This window comes from Lactuca virosa, chromosome 7, assembly GCF_052849685.1.
Source record: "Lactuca virosa cultivar CGN04683 chromosome 7, Lactuca_virosa_CGN04683_v6, whole genome shotgun sequence".
Lineage (NCBI taxonomy): Eukaryota > Viridiplantae > Streptophyta > Magnoliopsida > Asterales > Asteraceae > Lactuca > Lactuca virosa.
Window position 1 is genome coordinate 101,529,690 of NC_136432.1, and position 24,377 is coordinate 101,554,066.

The window sequence follows — 24,377 nt, forward strand, 5'->3', positions numbered from 1 at the left end:
GCAAACCTGATTTCGGTCCGAGGAAAGTGGGTTTGCGGTCCAGCTGTTTGCGGTCCGAGGGGAGGCATCCATGCGAAGGTTTTCGGTGGAGTAGGTTTCCTGATCCATTTTTGATGTTTTCGGCCAAGTGTTATAAATTTCTAAATTCTAAAAATCAAAAACATATAGTATATAATAAAGTTATTTCCCTTATATTTAATTACTTAACGACTTTCCTTGACTTTTATTCAAATAAATTTAACTTACGTTAACTTAGTCAAATAAATTTAACTTACGTTAACTTGAAATAACGGGTTGATATACAAATCCATAAAATGTTTTCATTAGTGGACAATTAATGCAACATATGGATCAATTTTACAGGTTACTATTGTTTTTAAAGAACCAAACTAGTCTTTGGTTTTTTCTTCAATATAGGAGGATAATTTTTTATTAGATAAAAACAAAATGTTTTTTTTTTCTATTTTTTTTTTAAAGCATAGAGAATATAGTCAATAAACGACGGTAGGTAAAACAATTCACCTACAAAAGAGTTGTATTTTATCATAAATATTATAAGCAAAACAAGGTGTAAAGGTTCTCATCTTATTAGTAAATGTGGAAAAAAATTCTAGCATGATCAAACATTAAAGTATGTTATGTAGTGCGTAGAAAGCACGTTGTTTAAAGTTATTTAAAATAACAATTGGTCTAAATTATGTACCTAATATATGTTTTATGTTTGCAAATTTCCATATATAATAAAAGACATAATTTATTATTATTATTTTCAATTCAACTTAATCATACATCTTTAAACCTCTCACCTATTCCTCACAAGGTTGTACGCATTTATCAAACCAATTTCTCTTTAATATTTTGTCAATGGAGGAGACAACCAAACCTCCACAACCGTCACTCTCCTTACCATGGAAAACACGCATTCATCTTTCCTTTTTCTCCGTCGTCACGGACGCATGTTGCCGGAAAAATGGCACTGTCAACCGTCGTCTTCTTAACTTACTCGACTTCCGAATTCCGCCAACCTCAGAACCAGTCAACGGCGTAGCATCACACGACGTGGTTGTAGATGAGACTCGTAACCTCTGGTTCCGTGTTTACGCACCTACACAACACGCAGGTGAAGATCTCCCGGTGATCGTGTTCTTTCACGGAGGTGGATTCGCCTTTCTCTCCCCTGATGTCATGCCATACGATGCTGTGTGCCATCGATTCGCGAGAACAGTTCCGGCCATCGTTGTTTCTGTAAACTACCGGCTTACTCCTGAGCATCGGTATCCGGCGCAACATGATGACTGCTTCGATGTGCTTAAGTTTCTTGATGATGAAGAGAACAAGTCTAAATCGTTGCCGGAAAATGCGAATCTGTTACGTTGCTTTCTTGTTGGAGATAGCGCCGGTGGAAACTTAGCTCATCATGTTGCTCAACGAGCCTGTGAATTCAACTTCCGACGACTCAAGGTATATTAATCATTAATAACTAGAGCCACAAGCCCACAACAAGTGTCTTTAACAGTTTCTGTAATCATAACTATTGGTAAGAAAAACTTGCATCATGTTTGAAGGTGATCGGAGTTGTAGCAATTCAACCATTCTTTGGGGGCGAGGAGGGGACGGATTCCGAGACCCGACTCGATGGAACACCGATTATTTCGAAAAAGCGAACAGATTGGTTTTGGAAGGCGTTTTTGCCAGAAGGAGAAGGGTTCAATCGGGACCACCCAATCAGCAACGTTAGCGGCCCAAACGCGGTGGACATATCAAAACTAGACTTTCCGGCGACTATGGTGGTGGTGGCGGGATTCGACGCCTTATATGACTGGCAAAAAAGGTACTACGAGTGGCTGAAAAAGTCAGGGAAAGAAGTGTACTTGTTTGAGTATCCAAACATGTGTCATGCTTTCTATCTCTATCCTGAATTGCCTGAATCTGGACAAGTTCTTGCCCAAGTGAAAGATTTCGTTCACACAGTATCGAGTAATGTTGCCACTAAATTCACAAATTAAAACCTTGGCTAATAATTCGTTTTATTACGTATGCATTATTAGTTGTACCAAACTCTTATTATATCGAATGATTTTGGCCCGGTGGTTCATTGGTTGGTCTACAGATTTTAAATGACTTTTTCCAAAATAATATGTATATTTTATTTGCTTTTTTCATAATTTTTTTTGTGAGTTTTGAGAATATGATAGTTTATAAAATGATTGAAAATATTTAATTCTGACGTATGACCGATGATTGCCAACGTATCTAAATGACGGACTATTTCTTTTGGCACATATAAGGTATTGTAGAGTGCTTTCCAATCAGTCGGTGGACGTAGAAACATCCGATAATAATGGAACCAAAAAAATAATAGTGACATTAATTTTATATAAAGCATCATAATAGACTAATAGTGGCAAAAAAGGTAAACAACGCTGCTTTCCACCAGCACTAGGGATGAAAGTGGGTCCAAACTCGGATCGTTGGACCCGGATCGTTGAACCCGGATCCGGAAAACCAGGAACCCGGAATTGACAAATTATAAGACCCGATAACCGGACCGGTATACGAGAACCGGTTCCGGTTCGGTTCCAGGTATCAGACCGGGTAAAGTGGGTATGGAACCGGTTGGAACCGTAATTTGAACATTGGAACCGGAAACCCAAGATTGAAACCGAAATTTTGGAACCGAAATAAAAAAACTTCCAAAAATACCCCTGCTCTTATTTGCATTGAAGAAAATGTTTCAAATATATTGTCATGTTATTAGTCAAACACATAAAACATGTTACAGTTTACCTTGTTTCAATTAAATATAACAAAAATGAAGCTTGAATGGTAAAACCACTTCAAAACAGTCATGTAACACATGGTAAAACACATGTGTTAACTAAGCACATGCCGGGTAAGTGGGTATTATGCAACTTTACCAATTTAAAATGACAAATGACAATTCTATCCTTTGATTATCAAGTCTTTATGAAAAAAGTTAGGGGTATAATGTGGAATTGTGGATTAACAGAAAGCCATTGATAAGCATATGTCACGTGTTTCTTATACCTTTTCTTCTTTTTTAAAGTTTCAAGAAAGAAAAGTTGCATTTTGACTTTCAGAATGACCAAAAAGGTCAAAAAAAAAGGTCAAACTGTAACTTTTGTGCACAAAATCAAGATTGGAACTTAATTTATTTGAATGGGATGAAATAACCATTTGCCCTTTTAACATTTCAAATTCCAAGGCTACGATTGAAACACAAATATCACAATAGTTGATTCCATTACATAACATAATATTTGAATGTCCACCATTGTCGATTACAGTGAAGGGCAAAAAAAAAAAGAAAACAAAAAACAAAAACGAGTTGTGTATCTTCACAAGACATGAAATCAAAATTCTTGACACTTACTTGTGTATCTTCATTGTCGTCGATCACAGAGAAGGGCAAAAAAAAACATGATTGAATTTATTTGATGATTATCACAAACAGATGAGGATCCTTTCAATGTCGAGCAGAGAAAAGAGAGTTGTCGAACGTCGATCACAATAGATAACCCTTCAGTTCCGGTTCTTTTACCCTATACCGGTTCCTTGGACACTAAACCGGTTCGTTGGCCCACTAAACCCGGTTTCGGTTTTTTAAACATATCCGGTTCAAAAAAATTCGGATAACCCGGACCCGTTGGACCCATACCCGAAATACCCGGAACCCGGATAAGAGTAATTTTGGAACCCAATACCCGGACCGTTTAAGCATTTTCCGGTTATACCGGTTCCGGTTCCGGTCCGGTTTTTCGGTTTTATAACTCATCCCTAACCAGCACTTTGTGGCTTTTTAGGTGGCAACAACCACCACGGTGGTCGTGGTGAATTGTGGTATAGAGTACGAGCCATATCGAATGATTTCACTTGTTGATTAGCCTTTGAACGGCTAATTTTTTTTAGATTTTATTTATTTATTTTTATCTTTAAATACAACCCCATACAGCCATATTTTTTACATATTTCTTTTTTTATAATAATAAATAACATAAAATGGATTTTCTTTTTACTAATTTGATTCGGTTAATGATGAGGAGTTTATCGCAACATTCTTAATTGTTGTGCAAAACATAGCCGATGAAGATAGTATAATTGTTACTAATACAAGAGTAGTTGTCAAATTAGATCGGCAAGTCACACGTGAACTTCTGATATGTGATTATTTTGCTGATAATTGTCTTTATAATGATGCAACATTCGAATGTCGTTGTCGTCTTAATAGGGCATTATTTTTATGTATTAGTAATGTTTAGAGGCGCGGCATGAATTTTTCGGCAAAAACCAGATGCTAGAGGTAGAATGGTTTTAATGACATACATAAATGTACGACTACACTTAGGTATTAAAGTTACAGTGCCTATGATGCATTAGACAAGTATTTGAAAGTATCTGAGAAGGCCGCAATTGAGTGTGTAATCGACTATGATACTCGAAGCTGTTGCATCTCATGATTTGTAGATGTGACATGCGTTCTTTGGTGTTGTAGAGTCTGACAATGACAATAATGCTCTTGGTCAGTCTGCGATTTTCAATGATATATGGACCAGGAAAGCACTTTTATATGTCCTTCATAGTGAACCTGCATGAGTACAAACATGGTTATTATCTTTGTGATGGGATATACCCCGATTACTCCACTTCGAACTGAAAAACTAAAGATGTTCACAGAAAAAGGAATATGCTAAAAAGGATATAGAGAGCATCTGGAGTCCTTAATCAGAAATAAAGTTTTTTGAAAAAATGGGTCGAATTTAGAAACCCTTTGCAGGTTGATTTTTTTTCCATTTGTAAAAATGAGTTATTTTTTTGGCCCCACATAAAAACAAACAAAACAAACATATCAACATATAAAATTTACATTTAGCACCTTTAAGTTTCATAATAACCCCACAACTTATATATTATTTATTTTTTATATATTTAATTTTTCAAGTTTATATTTTAGTATTTATTACATATAATATATAAGTTTATTATTAAAATTACATAATCGAAATTTATGTAATACTTTAAGCAATAATTATTAGTATAAAAATTTAGACAAAGACTTCAAATATACAAATATCAAGTATGTCTTTTAATTTAATTTAATATATATATATATATATATATATATATATATATATATATATATATATATATATATATATATATATATATATATATGTGTGTGTGTGTCAAATTATTTGTAGAAAAAAAAAGTCATTGAAATGTCATCCTTTATCTACAAAATAGATGTCTCAACTGTCATTATCCACATGCAAAAGTAGATGTCTTAATTGTCACTATCCACATGCAAAAGCAAAAGTATGAATTGTCATTTTCATCTGAAAATATGTAAGTAAAAGTGAAAAAAAATAATTATAACTTTGTTTACGTTCAATTCATTTTTTGATGTATATATTGAATTCACCATTTTAGTTTCCATTGTCATTTTCATAAACCAAAGTTCTCACAAATTTGAAATCTCGGCTTTTCTACTTTAATTCTTTAGTCACATTTGTAACTCCATACACGAATCTTCATTCACAAGTAAACTGTAAGGTACATACTATTGCCTAAATTTCAAATATCTATTGTGAAACATTATATAAAATATGATAATTTATGTATTTTATATTATTGTTTATTTTGCAGTTAAAAATATTGTGGCATACGAATACTACTCTTGTAGATCTTCTTAACAATTATGGAGTATCACGGCCAGTTCAGTCTATTGATTTTATCACCAACCCCTTTAAGGTACAAATTCCTTTACCTAATGGTGATAGATGTGTGACAAATAATGACTTTGGATTTGATGAACCCAACTCCCAATTTAGTGAAGATAGTGTTAGTGAATCATTAAGTGATGTTGAGGATTAGTTTGACGATAATGTGAATGAAACTCTGATTGTGAGTAAAAGTCCAATTATGAACTTTATGAACGATATTGGAGACGAAAGAGACGATGACATTGTAACATCCCAAAATTCAAGACCAAAAATTTCATTTTTATTAGATTATTATAAAAGCAACCGTATAATAAAACATCCGTAATAACATCTCATGTCAAAACCAAAGTGTCAGTAATCAAAACATGTTATCATAAAATAATATCAGAGTATAATCCCAAAGATCTCATGTGCGGAAAACATAGTGTGATGCGCTGCGATCAAGCCGACTCCTTTCCTTTGAAAACGAAGTAACTGAAAACCGTAAGCACGAAGCTTAGTGAGTTCCCCTATCATACCACATACCATACTACACATATATTGCCAAGCATATCCGAGTGTTGGCCTACCTCTTCGGTATCGTTCAACCGGTATCCGGGGACTGTCCCCCTATCATTACCACGTAATAACATAGCATAACATACATAAATATATTGTCAGGCATATCTGGGTGTTCGACCTACCCCTTCGGTATCATTCAATCGGTAACCGGGAGCTAACCTCCCCTTCGGTATCTTTCAACCGGTAACCGGGGAGTATTGCACCCCTACCACTATCACATAATAAAATATCATGATCATACTGCTAGGCATGCATGGGTACTATCTACCCCTTCGGTATCTTTCAACCGGTAACTAGGGTTATATCACCCTACCACTACTAACACATATGTCGTAGCATCCTAGCACATAAAGCATATCAGATGATAACACACCAGATAATTATCACGAAGACAATCATCTAACAAACAACTCCTACTATTGGGCCGGCATTGTGGCCGTAGACCCACTCCTACTGGAAGGTAACTCACCTCACACTGTTGAAGTCCCGCAGACCCAACCCTACACTGCTGAAGTCCCGTAGACTCAATCCCAGCTGCTGGATGACAGATTCCCGAACAGTCAACACCAAAACATCACCCAATTAATAATTGGGTTCCAAAACATAACCATAAATACATACTTGGGGGGTAAATACTACTTTTCCCCTAACGTAGCTTTATTCAAGCCCAAGGCCAAATCCAAAGGCCCAAAAGTCAACTATGAGTCAAAGCCCAACACATTGCATCCAGCAGATTCCCGAACGGTCAACACCAAAACATCACCCAATTAATAATTGGGTTCCAACACATAACCATAAATACATACTTGGGGGGTAAATACTACTTTTCCCCTAACGTAGCTTTATTCAAGCCCAAGGCCCAATCCAAAGGCCCAAAAGTCAACTATGAGTCAAAGCCCAACACATGGCCCAATTTTCCAAATTGGGCCCAAACCTTTATAAGGTCTTACCATAAAGCCCAACCATTTAGTCCAGTCCAACATTCAATATTCTAATGGCCCAATATCACATAATCATAAAGGCCCAAACTGTGGCCCATCTATGGCCCAATTTTCAAAATTGGGCCCAACCCCTCATATGGGCGTTACCCAAAAGCCTAACAACATATTCTAGTCCATATGATTATTATTGGATGGCCCATTAATAATCCCATCACCAAGGCCCAATGGAAAGGCCCAACTCGAGGCCCAAGTGAAATTAGGGTTTCACATAACATGATGATTAGGGTTAAGTTTTCCTACTTAACCCATTAAGGACTTAATCCATTAAGTCCAATATTGACTTAGGTTGATTGCAAATGATTATTAATTAATATATTAAATTCATTAAATAGTTCCGATGCGGTCCCGATAAGTCCCAAATTAGGGTTTCATGGCATTAGGGTTTTCCAAACCCTAATTAGGGTTTCCAACCCATCTTAGCCCAATAGGCCCAATAGCTAGGTCCTTTGACCAATTAGGGTTCATTAGGCCCCTTATGATTTCACTAAGCCCATTAGGGTTTTAGTCCCTTTAACGAGTCACAATCCAAACAAGGCACACCGCCTCCCGACAGGGCGGCCGGTGGCGGCAGGGGGCGGCAGCCACCACCTCACGGTGGTGGTTAGGGCTTCTTTCTCATTATTCCATTTTTTTACAATTTACAATGGAAAAACCAAAAGTAACACACATACACTAACTAACACACACACATAACCACCTTGTGGTGGCCGGCGGTGGCGAGTGGCGGCAGCCACCACCTTACGGTGGTGGTGGTGGCTTTTCCGTGAACTCCGGCCAAAAAAGCTCCTGTAGCCCCTCTTACAAGTGAAACACACACACGTAAACACTATAACACACCCACAGCCACCCATACACGACGGTTAAGGGTGGCAGAAAAGAACTAGCGGCAGTAGCGACATGGGAAGGCGGAAGAGCGTAACAACCCACTTAGCACATCGTTAGGAGAAAGGTGCTTCACTGCGATGGTCGGTGGCCGATGGTGGCGACAAAACTCGGAAAAGAGCGTAACAACAAGAGAACGGGCAGCAGCAATGACCAACAATGGCCGGATATGGAACCATCATTGAAGTGGTAGCGGTGATGCAACTGCAAGACGGTAACCGACGGCTAGAAAATCACCAATCGACGGCACCCACAACGTCCACTCCTCTTCCAGTCTTCAACTGATGCAGCGTCCCATTCCCGGTTTGTAGCCGATGACAAGAGCCATTCGACGGTTCTAGGTGGTCGGAGTCAGTACCGGCGGGTGGAGGTAGAGAGGAAAGTGGCGACTGTCTTCACCCGTTAGGGTTAGGGTTTAGAACGGGGGTGACGGGTTTATATACCCCGATCCCCCAAACTTGTTTCCATAACAACAAGTTCAGCCCCTCCCTCCATAAATTATTTCGAAATAAACCCCCATAATTACCATTTAAACCCTGACCTCGAAAATCCCTTTCAAATTAAGTCCAACCTTTACCAATTAGCCCCTCTCTCTACATTTATATTCAAATGAAGTCGAGAATTTACTATGTAGCCCCTTCTTCCATAATTCCTTTCATATTAGGCCCAAATTATACCAAACACCCCCCTGTCTTCTAAAAATCTTTACAAAATAAGTCTTAAATTTACACTTTAACCCCCAATCTCTAAAAGTGTGACAATTAGCTCCTCGAGACAAACACCTTGCTATATAGTTATTGATTTTAGGGCTACTATTCATATAAACTTTTATCTATCTATTTATTTACTAAACGGGGTGTTACAACTCTCCCCCGCTTAAATTAGATTTCGTCCTCGAAATCATTCCTTACTCACCCAACCACTCTAGTAACACGGTCACCATCTTGGGAACACCCTAGCCATCCCAGGGTAGCCGTGACCAACCTTCGCAAAGCCCTAATATTCGCAGGTGAACGAATTCCTCACAACAAGTTCACATCTACTCCGTTTGAAATATGCTGTCTTTAGATGGTCTGATTCCCTGACAGGCCATTCATACTGAATCATTAATGATGAAACCAGCCCGCTTATCCCTCAACTGACTACTCGACTTCTGATAACTCGAGGTTCCCACTATAAACAGGATCACCAACCAAAGTATCCCTACTGGTCACTTATACTTGGCCGAGGCTCATCTAATCCTGCTGGGAGTGACTTGTCACTTCCCAATCAACCAGCTATTCCGTTTGTATATGCAACCCGAAGCACAAATGCTAAAACTGCCCACACGCTGAAACTGCTTGAAAACTGAACTGCTTGAAGCAGTATGCTGCTACATAGCTGCTTCCCAAAATCTATCGAGACCTTCTGTAGCACCTGGTTCCTGGTATGTATTTTATTTAAGTAATTTCGCATTTTTGGCCTGGGACTCGGCGAGTTGAAGGCCCAACTCGGCGAGTAGAAGCGGGATGAGACGCGGGATTTAAGTGATGGACTCGTCGAGTCGGGTCCCGGACTCGACGAGTAGGCTCTGACTGGACAAAACCCTAATCTGAGGGTTTGCACCCTATTTAAACAACCTTATACAACCTCCATCGCCCCTTTATGCTCCCAGAAACCCTCCATAGCAAACCCTAAGTGTTTTGGTGCAAGATCTAAGGCTTTTGAGTGATTTTTGTGGGTTTTGACCTCAAGGAAGGAGGAAGAACATAGAAGGATCAAGAGGAGACTGAAGGATTCGAGTTTGGTTCATCATTTTCAGTCTTTGAAAGGTATAAAGTATGTACCTTGCTTGCTTGTTTGTTAGATCCCTTTTTGGGGAAGAATTTGGGCTTTTTAAGCCATATGAGGTAGCCAACCATGATTGCAAACATGGTTGGGGGTCAAGACTTCGGATCTCAGTCTTGGGAGGGGTCACAAGGCAGATTTGGGTTGCTTTTACACTCAAGGAAGGCCCCATGCAACATAAGAGCCATTTTAGAGCCTTTTAGGCTCAAAAGTCCCATGCATGCATGTAAAGTTCGAAACTTTACGTGCAAGATCGAGCTTAGGGGCTTGGATCCATCTTTTGGTCAAAGGTTGTACATCAGAGATCGAGGATTTAGGGTGTGGACGTTATCGACTCGGCGAGTCCGTTCTTGGGACTTGACGAGTCCAAGGCATAAAGTCCCATGTCTGTTGAGGGTCAAAAGAACTCAGTTGGGTGTTAGAAAGGTTGTAGAAGGTCCGAAGGAGTGACCCAATGTATTGGACTTAGCCTTAGACCTGGAGTTCTTGGGACTCGACGAGTGCTAGAACAGACTCGGCGAGTCCAAGGCAATCTCCTTATGATTGAAGACGAACTCGACGAGTTGTTCATACAACTCGGCGAGTCAAGGTCAGAACTTGTTCATCAGATGAAGGTGAACTCGACGAGTTGTTCATACAACTCGGCGAGTCGGATGAAGGTTCATTCGATGTTCATATCGAAGAGGAACTCGTCGAGTCGTCGCTAAACTCGACGAGTAGGGTCGTGGATAAGGACAGTTGAAGAGATAGAGACTCGACGAGTTGGCGGCCCAACTCGGCGAGTCGGGTCAACTGAAAGTTGACTTTGACTTTGACTTGGACTTGGTCAGGGGTAAAATGGTCATTTTACCCTAAGAATAGATATCAGACTCTGATTAAGTGTTTTGTGGGGATTATAGCCGGAGGATTTCCGGAGCAGCAGCAGACAGAGAATTTCCGCACAGATTATCAGCAACTACTCGTTCGAGGTGAGTTACCTTCCAGTAGCGGTGGGTCTACGGCCACAATGCCGGCCCACCAGTAGGAGTTGTATGATTGGATGATTGTCTTTGTGATATTCATCTAGGTTTGCTACCACCTGATATGTTATATGCTAGCACGATATGTATATGTGACAGTAGTAGAGTCCGGTTGTTAGGACCGGAGGGTAGGCCAGACACCCCAGATATGTCTGACAGTATGTGATGATATGATTATATGCTGGCATGTTATGTTATATGTGATAGTGGTAGTGGGGAGGGAATAGTCCTCAAGTTCGGTTGTTAGGACCGAAGGGTAAGTCGGACACCCCAGAAACGTCTGACAGTATGTTTACGTTATGATATATGTGATAGTAGCAGTAGGGGGTGGAATAGTCCCCGAGGTTCGGTTAATAGGACCGAAGGGTAGGTCAGCACCCCAGAATGGCTTGACATGGGTATGTCAGCACCCCAGAATGGCTTGACACGGGTAGGTTGGCACCCCAGAATGGCCGTACTGGGTAGGTCAGGCACCCCAGAATTGCCCGGCAGTATGAATGCGATATGTCTGTATGGTATGTGGTATGATGGGGGAACTCACTAAGCTTTGTGCTTACAATTTTAGTTTTGGGTTTCAGGTACCTCTTCGTCTAAGGGGAAGGAGCCGACAGTGTAGCTGCGCATCACACACACACATGATTTCCGCATGGAGTCTTCTGGGATTGTACTCTGATATGTTACTATTTTATGACTTGGGTTTTTAGACATGATACATTGTTTTATGAGATGATGTGTTTTCACAGTATTTTCTTATGAATGTTTTTATGAGACAGTTAATTAAAAAGAAATTTTTGGACTTGAAAATTGGGATGTTACAAGTTGGTATCAGAGCCCTGGTTTGAGGGATTCGGACACACCCTCGGGAGTGTCTGGACTCAAATCGAGGGATTTAAAAGATTTTTACAAAGAAAATGGTTTTCTAAAATCTGAGTCAAAGGGTTTTGAGAAAGAACAAGGTGTGTGATGCGTGCGACCAGCCGATCTCAAGTAAGTTTTCCCCAAGATACCCATACTTGTTATAATAAGTTATATGATATATGATTCTGAGAACTGCATGCTAGATTAGGGCTAAGGATCTAGGAGGATGCCTTGTATGCCTGATGTATATGATTCTGAGAACTGCATGCTAGATTAGGGCTAAGGATCTAGGAGGATGCCTTGTATGCCTGTTGTACGAGTTGTATGCTAGGAATGTTTAGTCAGCAGTAGGATAGCCTGATTAGGTTATGCCTGATGCGGTTACTCGATGCACGAATGCTGCTTGCTTTGTGCTTAAGGGGTCCTGGCTAACTTTAACTAATTAGTGAGCGGTTGTTTAACAGTACTCGCAAGCTAGTTAGGGAAGGGGAGTAGGGACTCCTAGTGCAGATGATGGCGGAGAGTAGGTCAGAGAGTGCCCCAGGAAAGCCTGGGATAAGACTAGATGGAAAGGGATATTGGTTAAGGGACCTGGTGAAGTCGAGATAGTCCTTGAGGAAAGTACGGATAGATGTGGAAGGTAGTATGGGCCCGTACTACTGGAAGCAGAGGATCCGTACTCGAATCAAGGAAGGTTGAGACAGAACCGAGAAACTTGGAGAGTGTGTTAGACCTCTCGAGAGTATGTATGATCCTGACATTTATGCGTGTATTTTTCAGCATGGTGACCACGCGACATGGAGCAGGAGGTTCCGAATCAGGATCAGGATCAGGCTCGGGTGCAGGATCCGAGCAGGTTGATGACGGGCTGCGCGAGTTCATCTCGTCTGAGATCACGAGAGGCATTCTTGAGTCGACCCCGGTCATTTTCGGGTCGATCAAGGAAGGGATTATTGAGCCGATGGAGGATCGCCTCTGGGCATTTAGGAGTGATATTGCGTCTAGCCAGACGAGTACGCGCACACTGTCCTTTAAGGACTTTCGTGGGAGTGGTGCGCCGGATTATCACAGGGTGAAAGACCCCATCGCTGCCAGGAGATGGATCGCAGACATTGAGTCTGCGCAGTTGACGAGCTTCTGCCCGGAAGGGTCGAAGGTCCGCTTTGCTGCGGGATGTTTGAGGGATAGAGCTAGAGACTGGTGGGAGTCGATTGGTGACTCATTGGGAGCCCCAGCTGTCGAGGCTATGACGTGGTCAGATTTCGTGACCAGATTCAGAGCTAAGTTTGAGCCGGTTGTAGAGCTTCAGCAGCTGTCCAGAGAGTGTTTGGATATGAGGCAGACTACGGAGACTGTGGCGGAGATCACCGCCAAGTTCCGGGAGCGAGCATTGTTGGTACCCCAGTATGCAGGGGATGAGGAGATGCGGAAGACCCGCTACCATGATATGTTGAGGGCTGATATTCGGGAGCATGTCAGCTACTCTGCCTGCGCGACCCTCGAGTCCATGATTGCCAGGGCGCGGGAGAGGGAGCTCGATTTGGAGCATGTGAGGAAGAGGAAAGCTGAGTCTGAGCAGGTTACAGGGGTTTCGGGGAAGAAACCCAAGGGATCCGATGTTAGGTTGAAGGGCCATCCGGGCCAGAGCCGCTGCAGGAAGTGCGGCAGGCCGCATGAGGGAGCTTGTAGAGCAAGATCGTCAGGCTGCTACAAGTGCGGCAAGACGGGGCACTTTGGCAGGGATTGTACTGCCCCCGCCCCCACAGTACAGATGACAGACCTGATTTGCTTCCATTGCAATCAGAGGGGCCACAAAAGGCCAATTGCCCGAGGTTGACAGCAGCGTCAGCAGCAGCGGTGCTGGTTTCAGCGACAGCGCGGGTTGTAGATGGCCGGAAGGCCAAGACAGAGGCTCCAGTGGTGCGGAGCCGGGCATTTCAGTTGACAGCCGAGGAGGCACGCGCTGCACCCGATGTGGTGACGGGTATGACTTCTTGTTTATGCTTTTATGATATGCTACTGTGATTTTGATATGTTATGTATGTGCTCTGTTTAGGATCGTTCCATGTGAACGGTATCCCAGTTCAGGTATTGTTTGATTCGGGTGCTACCCGATCGTTTGTCTCTCTTGCGCTTAGCAAGAAGTTTCCGGAGTCGTCAGGCACGTTGGATTGTCCTCTAGAGGTCGAGATTGCGGACAACCGGTCAGTGCGAGCATCAGAGGTCTACCGAGATTACGTCATGCGACTGTTTGAGGAGCGTTATCTGGTAGATCTGGTTCCCATACCTTTGCGGGGGAACAAGGTTATTATCGGTATGGATTGGCTAAGCCCCAATGGGGCAGTGATTGACTGTGCGCAGCAGTTGGTGCGGATCAGGACCCCAAGTGGGGGAGAGCTGGTGATTCAGGGCGAGAGGCCACAGCAAGGACCAACTTTATGTTCAGCAGGGAGAGCTAGGCATTACCTTCAGCAGGGTTGCGCAGGATTTGTTGCCTATGTGATGGATACCCGGGAGATGGGTAAGGCAACGGTGAGCGATGTGCCCGTGGTACGAGAGTTTGCGGACGTGTTCCCCGAGTAGTTGCCTGGGATACCTTCGGAGAGGCAGGTAGAGTTCAGGATTGAACTAATCCCTGGTGCGGCTCCGATAGCCAAGGCACCGTATCGGTTGGCTCCTCCTGAGATGCAGGAGTTGTCTACACAGCTGCAGGAGCTGTTAGACAAGGGTTTCATTAGACCGAGCAGTTCACCCTCGGGAGCCCCGATTCTATTTGTGAAGAAGAAGGACGGGCCGCATAAGATGTGTATAGATTATAGGGAGCTGAATAAGGTAACGGTGAAGAACCGTTACCCACTCTCGAGGATTGATGACCTCTTTGACCAGCTACAGGGAGCATCTTGGTTCTCCAAGATTGATTTGCGATCAGGGTATCATCAGATGAGGGTCAGAGAGGAGGATGTACAGAAGACTGTGTTTCGGACGCGCTATGGCCACTATGAGTTTGTGGTGATGCCTTTCGGGCTCACCAATGCTCCTGCCGCGTTCATGGACCTCATGAACCGCGTGTGTAGACCGATGTTAGACCGGTCTGTGATAGTGTTTATTGATGATATCTTGGTTTACTCCAAGACGCGAGAGCAGCATGAGGAGCATCTACGAGAGGTTCTGGAGACTTTGAGAAGGGAGAGCTTGTATGCTAAGTTCTCCAAGTGTGAGTTCTGGTTGCGCGGGGTGTAGTTTCTCGGGCACCTTGTCAACCAGAACGGGATATCAGTGGACCCGGCCAAGGTTGAGGCCGTGATGAGATGGGAAGTTCTGAGGTCTCCATCTGAGATTCGGAGCTTTCTGGGATTGGCAGGCTACTATCGGAGATTCATTCAGGACTTCTCCAAGATAGTCGTGCCCCTGACCATGCTGACGAGGAAAGCCGTGGTGTTTCGCTGGGGGCCGGAGCAGCAGGCCGCATTCGAGACACTGAGACAGAGATTGTGCGGGGCGCCAATCTTAGCCCTGCCAGAGGGCATGGAGGATTTTGTGGTATATTGTGATGTGTCCATCTCAGGTTTGGGCGTGGTACTGATGCAGAGAGGGCATGTTATTGCATACGCTTCGAGGCAGCTGAAGCCTCACGAGGCGAATTACCCGACACATGATTTGGAGCTGGGGGCTGTTGTTTTTGCCTTCAAGATTTGGCGTCATTACCTCTATGGTGTTCGTTGTACCATTTACACAGACCACAAGAGTTTGAGGTACCTCATGGATCAGCCGAACCTGAATATGAGGCAGCGTCGGTGGCTGGATGTGGTGAAGGATTATGATTGCGAGATCCTCTTCCACCCGGGAAAGGCCAATGTCGTAGCCGATGCGTTTAGCCATAAGGCAGCGCCAATCAGGGACATCTGTCTGAGGATGACAGTGGGGACTCCACTGTTGGAGCGGATCCGGGAGGCTCAGCAGGAGGCTATGAAGGAGGAACATCGGAAGAGCAAGCGTATAGTGGGCCAGGTTTCCTCCTTCGACTATGATAGCCGAGGGTTGTTGACTCTTCACCGTAGGGTGTGGGTCCCTTATCATGGAGGCGTGCGCCAGATCCTGATGGAGGAGGCACACAAATCCAGATTTTCTATCCATCCCGGAGCGACGAAGATGTATAGAGATCTTCGTCTTGATTATTGGTGGCCCTGCATGAAGCGGGACGTAGCATGGTATGTGGAGCGGTGCTTGTCCTGCAGGAAGGTCAAGGCCGAGCACCAGAGGCCGCACGGCAAGATGCAGCCGTTAAATATTCCCTTGTGGAAATGGGAAAATATTACCATGGATTTCATTACCAAGCTTCCCAAGACTGCACGGGGAGTGGATTCGATTTGGGTAATCGTGGATCGGTTGACCAAGAGTGCCCATTTTATACCGATCCAGGAGAGCATTTCGGCCGAAAAGTTTGCCGACATCTATATCCGAGAGGTGGTAGCTCGGCACGGAGTGCCAGTTTCAGTGATTTCCGACAGGGATGTGCGGTTCACTTCCTGGTTTTGGAAGAAGTTTCATGACGAGCTGGGTACTCGTCTGCATTTTAGCACCGCCTTTCACCCGCAGACGGATGGTCAGAGCGAGCGGACCATTCAGACGCTAGAGGATATGCTGCGGGCATGTGTTTTAGACTTCGGAGGTAGCTGGGATACCTACCTTCCGTTGGCGGAGTTCTCGTATAATAATAACTATCATGCGAGTATCGACCGTTCTCCCTTCGAGATGTTATACGGGAGGAAGTGCAGAACCCCGATATGTTGGGGTGAGGTTGGCCACAGGGTCATGGGGAGCACCGAAGTGGTGCTCAAGACGACAGAGAGGATTCAGCAGGTTCGGAGCAGACTTCAGACTGCTTAGAGTCGGCAGAAAAGTTATGCCGACAAGCACCGATCGGACCTGGAGTTTCAGGTCGGGGATATGGTTCTCCTGCAGGTGTCGCCATGGAAGGGCGTCATCTGATTCACGAAACAGGGCAAGTTGGGTCCCAGGTATATTGGACCCTTCAGGGTTATAGCCCGGGTGGGAAAGGTGGCATATAGGTTGGATCTGCCAGCCGAACTCAGTCAGATTCATAGAACTTTTCATGTCTCCTAGTTACGGAAATGTTTGGTGGACGACTCGGCAGTGGTACCATTAGAGGATATTCAGGTCGATGACAGCCTGAATTACATTGAGCGGCCTGTAGCGATTCTCGACCGGAAGTCGAAGGATCTGAGGAACAAGAGGGTGGAGCTAGTGAAGGTGCAATGGCAGCACCGGAAGGGCTCGGAATGGACCTGGGAGCCGGTGGATGAGATGATGGAGCATTACCCAGAGCTTTTCCAGGAACGAGCAGCAGACTTTGAGGACGAAGTCTAAAATAAGTGGGGGAGATTTGCAGCACCTGGTTCCTGGTATGTATTTTATTTAAGTAATTTCACATTTTTGGCCTGGGACTCGGCGAGTTGAAGGCCCAACTCGCCGAGTAGAAGCGGGATGAGACGCGGGATTTAAGTGATGGACTCGTCGAGTTGGGTCCCGGACTCGACGAGTAGGCTCTAACTGGACAAAACCCTAATCTGAGGGTTTGCACCCTATTTAAACAACCTTATACAGCCTCCATCGCCCCTTTATGCTCCCAGAAACCCTCCATAGCAAACCCTAAGTGTTTTGGTGCAAGATCTAAGGCTTTTGAGTGATTTTTGTGGGTTTTGACCTCAAGGAAGGAGGAAGAACATAGAAGGATCAAGAGGAGACTGAAGGATTCGAGTTTGGTTCATGATTTGCAGTCTTTGAAAGGTATAAAGTCTGTACCTTGCTTGCTTGTTTGTTAGATGCCTTTTTGGGGAAGAATTAGGGCTTTTTAAGCCATATGAGGTAGCCAACCATGATTAAAAACATGGTTGGGGGTCAAGACTTCGGATCTAAGTCCTGGGAGGGGTCACAAGGCAGATTTGGGTTGCTTTTGCACTCAAGGAAGGCCCCATGCAACATAAGAGCCATTTTAGAGCCTTTTAGGCTCAAAAGCCCCATGCATGCACGTAAAGTTCGAAACTTTACGTGCTAGATCGAGCTTAGGGGCTTGGATCCATCTTTTGGTCAAAGGTTGTACATCAGAGATCGAGGATTTAGGGTGTGGACGTTATCGACTCGGCGAGTCCGTTCTTGGGACTCGACGAGTCCAAGGCATAAAGTCCCATGTCTGTTGAGGGTCAAAAGAACTCAGTTGGGTGTTAGAAAGGTTGTAGAAGGTCCGAAGGAGTGACCCAATGTATTGGACTTAGCCTTAGACCTGGAGTTCATGGGACTCGATGAGTGCTAGAACAGACTCAGCGAGTCCAAGGCAATCTCCTTATGATTGAAGATGAACTCGACGAGTTGTTCATACAACTCGGCGAGTCTAGGTCAGAACTTGTTCATCAGATGAAGGTGAACTCGACGAGTTGTTCATACAACTCGGCGAGTCGGATGAAGGTTCATTTGATGTTCATATCGAAGAGGAACTCGTCGAGTCGTCGCTAAACTCGACGAGTAGGGTCGTGGATGAGGACAGTTGAATAGATAGAGACTCGACGAGTTGGCGGCCCAACTCGGCGAGTCGGATCAACTGGAAGTTGACTTTGACTTTGACTTGGACTTGGTCAGGGGTAAAATGGTCATTTTACGCTAAGAATAGATATCAGACTCTGATTAAGTGTTTTGTGGGGATTATAGCCGGAGGATTTCCGGAGCAGTAGCAGACAGAGAATTTCCGCACAGATTATCAGCAACTACTCGTTCGAGGTGAGTTACCTTCCAGTAGTGGTGGGTCTACGGCCACAATGCCGGCCCACCAGTAGGAGTTGTATGATTGGATGATTGTCTTTGTGATATTCATCTAGGTTTGCTACCACCTGATATGTTATATGCTAGCACGATATGTATATGTGACAGTAGTAGAGTCCGGTTGTTAGGACCGGAGGGTAGGCCAGACACCCCAGATATGTCTGACAGTATGTGATGATATGATTATATGCTGGCATGTTATGTTATATGTGATAGTGGTAGTGGGGAGGGAATAGTCCTCAAGTTCGGTTGTTAGGACCGAAGGGTAAGTCGGACACCCCAGAAACGTCTGACAGTATGTTTACGTTATGATATATGTGATAGTAGCAGTAGGGGTGGAATAGTCCCCGAGGTTCGGTTAATAGGACCGAAGGGTAGGTCAGAACCCCAGAATGGCTTGACATGGGTAGGTCAGCACCCCAGAATGGCTTGACACGGGTAGGTCGGCACCTCATAATGGCCGTACTGGGTAGGTCGGGCACCCCAGAATTGTCTGGCAGTATGAATGCGATATGTCTGTATGGTATGTGGTATGATGAGGGAACTCACTAAGCTTTGTGGTTACAGTTTTAGTTTTGGGTTTCAGGTACGTCTTCGTCTAAGGGGAAGGAGCCGGCAGTGTAGCAGCGCATCACACACACACACATGATTTCCGCATGGAATCTTCTGGGATTGTACTCTGATATGTTACTATTTTATGACTTGGGTTTTTAGACATGATACATTGTTTTATGAGATGATGTGTTTTCACAGTATTTTCTTAAGAATGTTTTTATGAGACAGTTAATTAAAAAGAAATTTTTGGACTTGAAAATTTGGGATGTTACACCTTCCTGGTCTCAATTCATCCGTCAGTCATCTGAAATATCGGGTTTCAGCAGGCTGCGGAGCCAAAAGGACTCCCACCTAGTCGTCTCACACGACTTCTGAACGAGATCCTTCTCTGGAACTAGTTGCGACTAGTTATCCTGCCACTATGGTTCTAACAACCTCCTGACCCAACCGATCGGGTCCATGCGTCGAATCCTGACGCCATCAAGTCCAAGGCTAAATGTGATTGCCACCTAACCGATGGTAGCCTTATATCACGAGCAATCTTATACGGTCCATTTATTCCCTGATCCCATAACTGTAGTGGCACTCCTACAATCGTGTCACTGGCTCAACCTGTGGATTTCCACATCCTCAATGTTGCACCCGAACCGGTGCGTACTACTGTTCATTCCGCGTCCTAACAACGCGCTCATGCTATCTTCCAACCAAGTGAAGGCTGTAGCTACACTCACAGACTTACATCACTCAAGCACTATCTGCTAACCTTGTGAATGCTACGGCTACACCCGCAGACTTACAACACGCTAACACTATCTGTCAACCTCGTGAATGCTACGACTACCCCCGCAGTCTTACAACACTTCCAATACTATCTGATCGCTAGTGAATGCTACGGCTACACCCGCAGTCTTATGTCACTTTCCATACTATCTGATCACTAGTGAATGCTATGGCTACCCCCGCAGTCTTACAACACTTTCCATGCTAACTGACCGCTAGTGAATGCTACGACTACCCCTGTAGTCTTACAACACTTTCCATACTAACTGACTGCTAGTGAATGCTACGACTACCCCCGGAGTCTTACAACACTTGTCCCAACCGGGTCGAACACGCACTCGACCTAACCCTCAACTGAACTTGAGTCCTAACCGAAGTTCTAACCTGGTTCCCGAAACCTGATGTCTGAGAGTCTCGAAGGCTGCCTGCTGCTCAGGCCCCCAGCGAAAGGCCACCGACTTCTTGGTCAGTCGGGTCAAAGGAAACTCAATCTCGGAGAAGTCTCGTATAAATCTCCGGTAATAACCCGCTAGACCCAGGAAACTTCGAATCTCAGTTGGAGACCTCGGAATCTCCCACTACATCACGACCTCTATCTTGGCCAGATCGACCAGAATACCCTTCTGGGTGACAAGGTGCCCAAGAGATTGCACCTCGCGCAACCAGAACTCACATTTGGAGAACTTTACAAAAGTCTCTCCCCCACTTAGATTCGACTAAGTCTTCACGGCACGCGAGAATTGAATGATTCCCAATCCTTCCCGCTTTCTAATATCCCACTGATGACAACCTGCACTTACCAGTGCTAGCGATTAATCTCCGGTTAAACCTTGAGATCGCCCATCCTCGGAAATCTTAATGAGTACTCTGGAGATCTGGTCCAGTCTGACTCCTCAATCCATCTCCCATGCTGTCAATTGAAGACCTCAATCTTCACTCTGGCTGACGAATCCTCGTTCCCACTCTCAATCTCGCAGCGCTATTGAACTCTGACCGAACAGAACCCATGCGAGGAATGCAATATACTTGAACCTCTAATGAAAGAACACCCATGCGTCTAACACTCGCAACTGACTCCACTATCTTCATGCTACCAGTTCTGCCCTAGAAATGGTAGTGCCTTGAACTCCAAAGTTCATCCATAGACAATCGTCAACCATACCTGAACCATGATAAAACCATTGAACGCTGACTTCACTGGAGAACTATCACCCTAACCCTGACCGAATATCCTCTAAATAATACCCCGCATAGATCCTGGCAAAGATCCGGAATGATAACGGTAGACGCGGAACCCACTCTGCAAGATGCATCCCTCTGTGGGTTCATCAAGGACCTTTCGGCATGCAGGATGGCATATATGATCCTTGATAACCCAAACACTAGTAGGAAAACCGACCCGCGGTCTAACTTATCCAAACTCACTCACAAATCCAAAGCGATACGTATTCCAAACATCCACCTAATAGCAATAGAAGATGACATACCCGCAACCTCTGGAGGGATATTGATCCCCTTCTGCTGACATGACTAACCCCTCTACCCTGTAGTAGCCTAAACCCTTAGAGCGACAAACTCCCTTGTGCACTGTCCTGTACGTGCTGCACTGACTTAGGCCCTGCTGGCCTTTCACCCCGATCATCAGAAGTCATGGGTCTCTTCCCGGGACCCTCTACTATACTCACCTAGCACGAACCTATCTTCTCAAAGTGCTCCAAATCGATCTCGTATCTACAAACTCTTGGAAGCCATATCCTTCAGGGTCTGACACCCTGTTACGCTCACTAGCTCACTTGCCAATGGCTAAGCTGCAACACTGGAACATCCTCTGTCCCCAAACCGGGTCACTAACTCCTCCCCGAAGCTTCTCAGATTCTCCAAGACTCTCACTGATTCGAGTATGGATCCTGTGCTTTCAGTAGTACGGGCCCAATACTACCTTCCACACCTATCCATACTTTCCTCAGCAATCCTCCCGAATCCTCCAAGTCACTTCCTCAAACTGGTACACCCAAGTCTCACTGAACCTCACTACTAACCCACTGAAACGTATCCTAGGCTTTCCTAGGTTCCCGAACCCACCTAGTCCTCAGCTGGTGAAAGATTCCTAGTAATGTCAACTAGCTACCTCATGAATATAGCCACATGCAACAAAGATAAGATAATCCTTCGAGTAAAAGACCCATCCTTAGAACGGTTGGACTTAAAAAAGAGCTATGAAATAGGGTCAAATCTATCAGTCTGAGATTATCCGGCCTGTGTCCCATGTGACTTAGCATATTCACTTAGTATCTAATTCACATCACTAAGAGTCCCACAAAGAACAAAGCAAACAACATTCGGAAAATGGAAAATCTAACCATCATACTCCAATCAAAGCATTCTATCCTCTAATCAGGAATATGTACATGCAATTCAAAGGCTCATACAATCAGGCATAACCTAAACAGGCTATCCTATCGCTGACTGATCAGTACTAGCATGCAAGTCTACAAGCACATACAATAGGCATATAAGGCATCCTCCTAGATCCTCAGCCCTAATCTAGCATGCAGTTCTCACAACCATATCGTATCATATCATAACATAACATGTATGGGTATCTTGGGAAAACTTACTTGAGCTCGGCTGATTGCATGCATCACACACTTTGTTCTTTTCAAAGTTTTGTTCTCTTTTCAAATTCCTTGCAAACTTCTTTTTACAAAATAGTTTTTACTTTTGAAAATTTTAATACCAAGTTCTTAGTTTGAGTTCAGACACACCCGGGAGTGTGTCCAAATCCCTCAAACCAAGGCTCTGATACCAACTTGTAACATCCCAAAATTCAAGACCAAAAAATTCATTTTTATTAGATTATTATAAAACCAACAGTATAAGAAAACATCCGTAATAACATCTCATGTCAAAACCAAAGTGTCGGTAATCAAAACATGTTATCATAAAATAATATCAGAGTGTAATCCTAAAGATCTCATGTGCGGAAAACATAGTGTGATGCGCTGCGATCGAGCCGACTCCTTTCCTTTGAAAACGAAGTACCTGAAACCAAAACTGAAAACCGTAAGCACGAAGCTTAGTGAGTTCCCCCATCATACCACATACCATACCACACATATATTGCCAAGCATATCTGGGTGCTGGCCTACCCCTTTGGTATCTTTCAACCGGTATCCGGGGACTGTCCCCTTATCATTACCACGTAATAACGTAGCATAACATACATAAATATATTGTCAGGCATATCTGGGTGCTCGACCTACCCCTTCGGTATCATTCAACCGGTAACCGGGAGCTAACCTCCCCTTCAGTATCTTTCAACCGGTAACCGGGAGCTAACCTCCCTTTCGGTATCTTTCAACCGGTAACTGGGGACTATTTCACCCCCTACCACTATCACAAAATAACATATCATGATCATACTGCTAGGCATGCATGGGTACTATCAACCCCTTCGGTATCTTTCAACCGGGAACTAGGGCTATATCACCCCTACCACTACTAACACATATGTCGTAGTATCCTAGCACATAAAGCATATCAGATAACAACACACCAGATAATTATCACAAAGACAATCATCTAACAAACAACTCCTACTAGTGGGCCGACATTGTGGCCGTAGACCCACTCCTACTGGAAGGTAACTCACCTCACACTGCTGAAGTCCCGCAGACCCAACCCCACACCGCTGAAGTCCCGTAGACTCAATCCAAGCTGCTGGATGACAGATTCCCGAACTGTCAACACCAAAACATCACCCAATTAATAATTTGGTTCCAACACATAACCATAAATACATACTTGGGGGGTAAATACTACTTTTCCCCTAACGTAGCTTTATTCAAGCCCAAGGCCCAATCCAAAGGCCCAAAAGTCAACTATGAGTCAAAGCCCAACACATGGCCTAATTTTCCAAATTGGCCCCAAACCTTTATAAGGTCTTACCATAAGGCCCAACCATTTAGTCCAGTCCAACATTCAATATTCTAATGGCCCAATATCACATAATCATAAAGGCCCAAACTGTGGCCCATCTATGGCCCAATTTTCCAAATTGGGCCCAACCCCTCATATGGGCCTTACCTTAAAGCCCAACAACATATTCTAGTCCATATGATTATTCTTGGATGGCCCATTAATAATCCCATCACCAAGGCCCAATGGAAAGGCCCAACTCGAGGCCCAAGTGAAATTAGGGTTTCACATAACATGATGATTAGGGTTAAGTTTTCCTACTTAACCCATTAAGGACTTAATCCATTAAGTCCAATATTGACTTAGGTTGATTGCAAATGATTATTAATTAATATATTAAA

The 24,377-nt window shown here is 44.0% G+C and overlaps 1 protein-coding gene across 1 annotated transcript; it reads left to right on the forward strand.

Annotated features, from left to right (window-relative positions):
- Nucleotides 1–772: 772 nt before the first annotated feature.
- Nucleotides 773–2,118, forward strand: LOC145125371 (putative carboxylesterase 18). Its single transcript, XM_079060830.1, has 2 exons — nt 773–1,461; nt 1,566–2,118. The coding sequence occupies exons 1-2, from the start codon at nt 865–867 to the stop codon at nt 2,004–2,006; spliced, it is 1,038 nt and encodes a 345-aa protein (XP_078916956.1). The 5' UTR covers nt 773–864; the 3' UTR covers nt 2,007–2,118.
- Nucleotides 2,119–24,377: the final 22,259 nt, after the last annotated feature.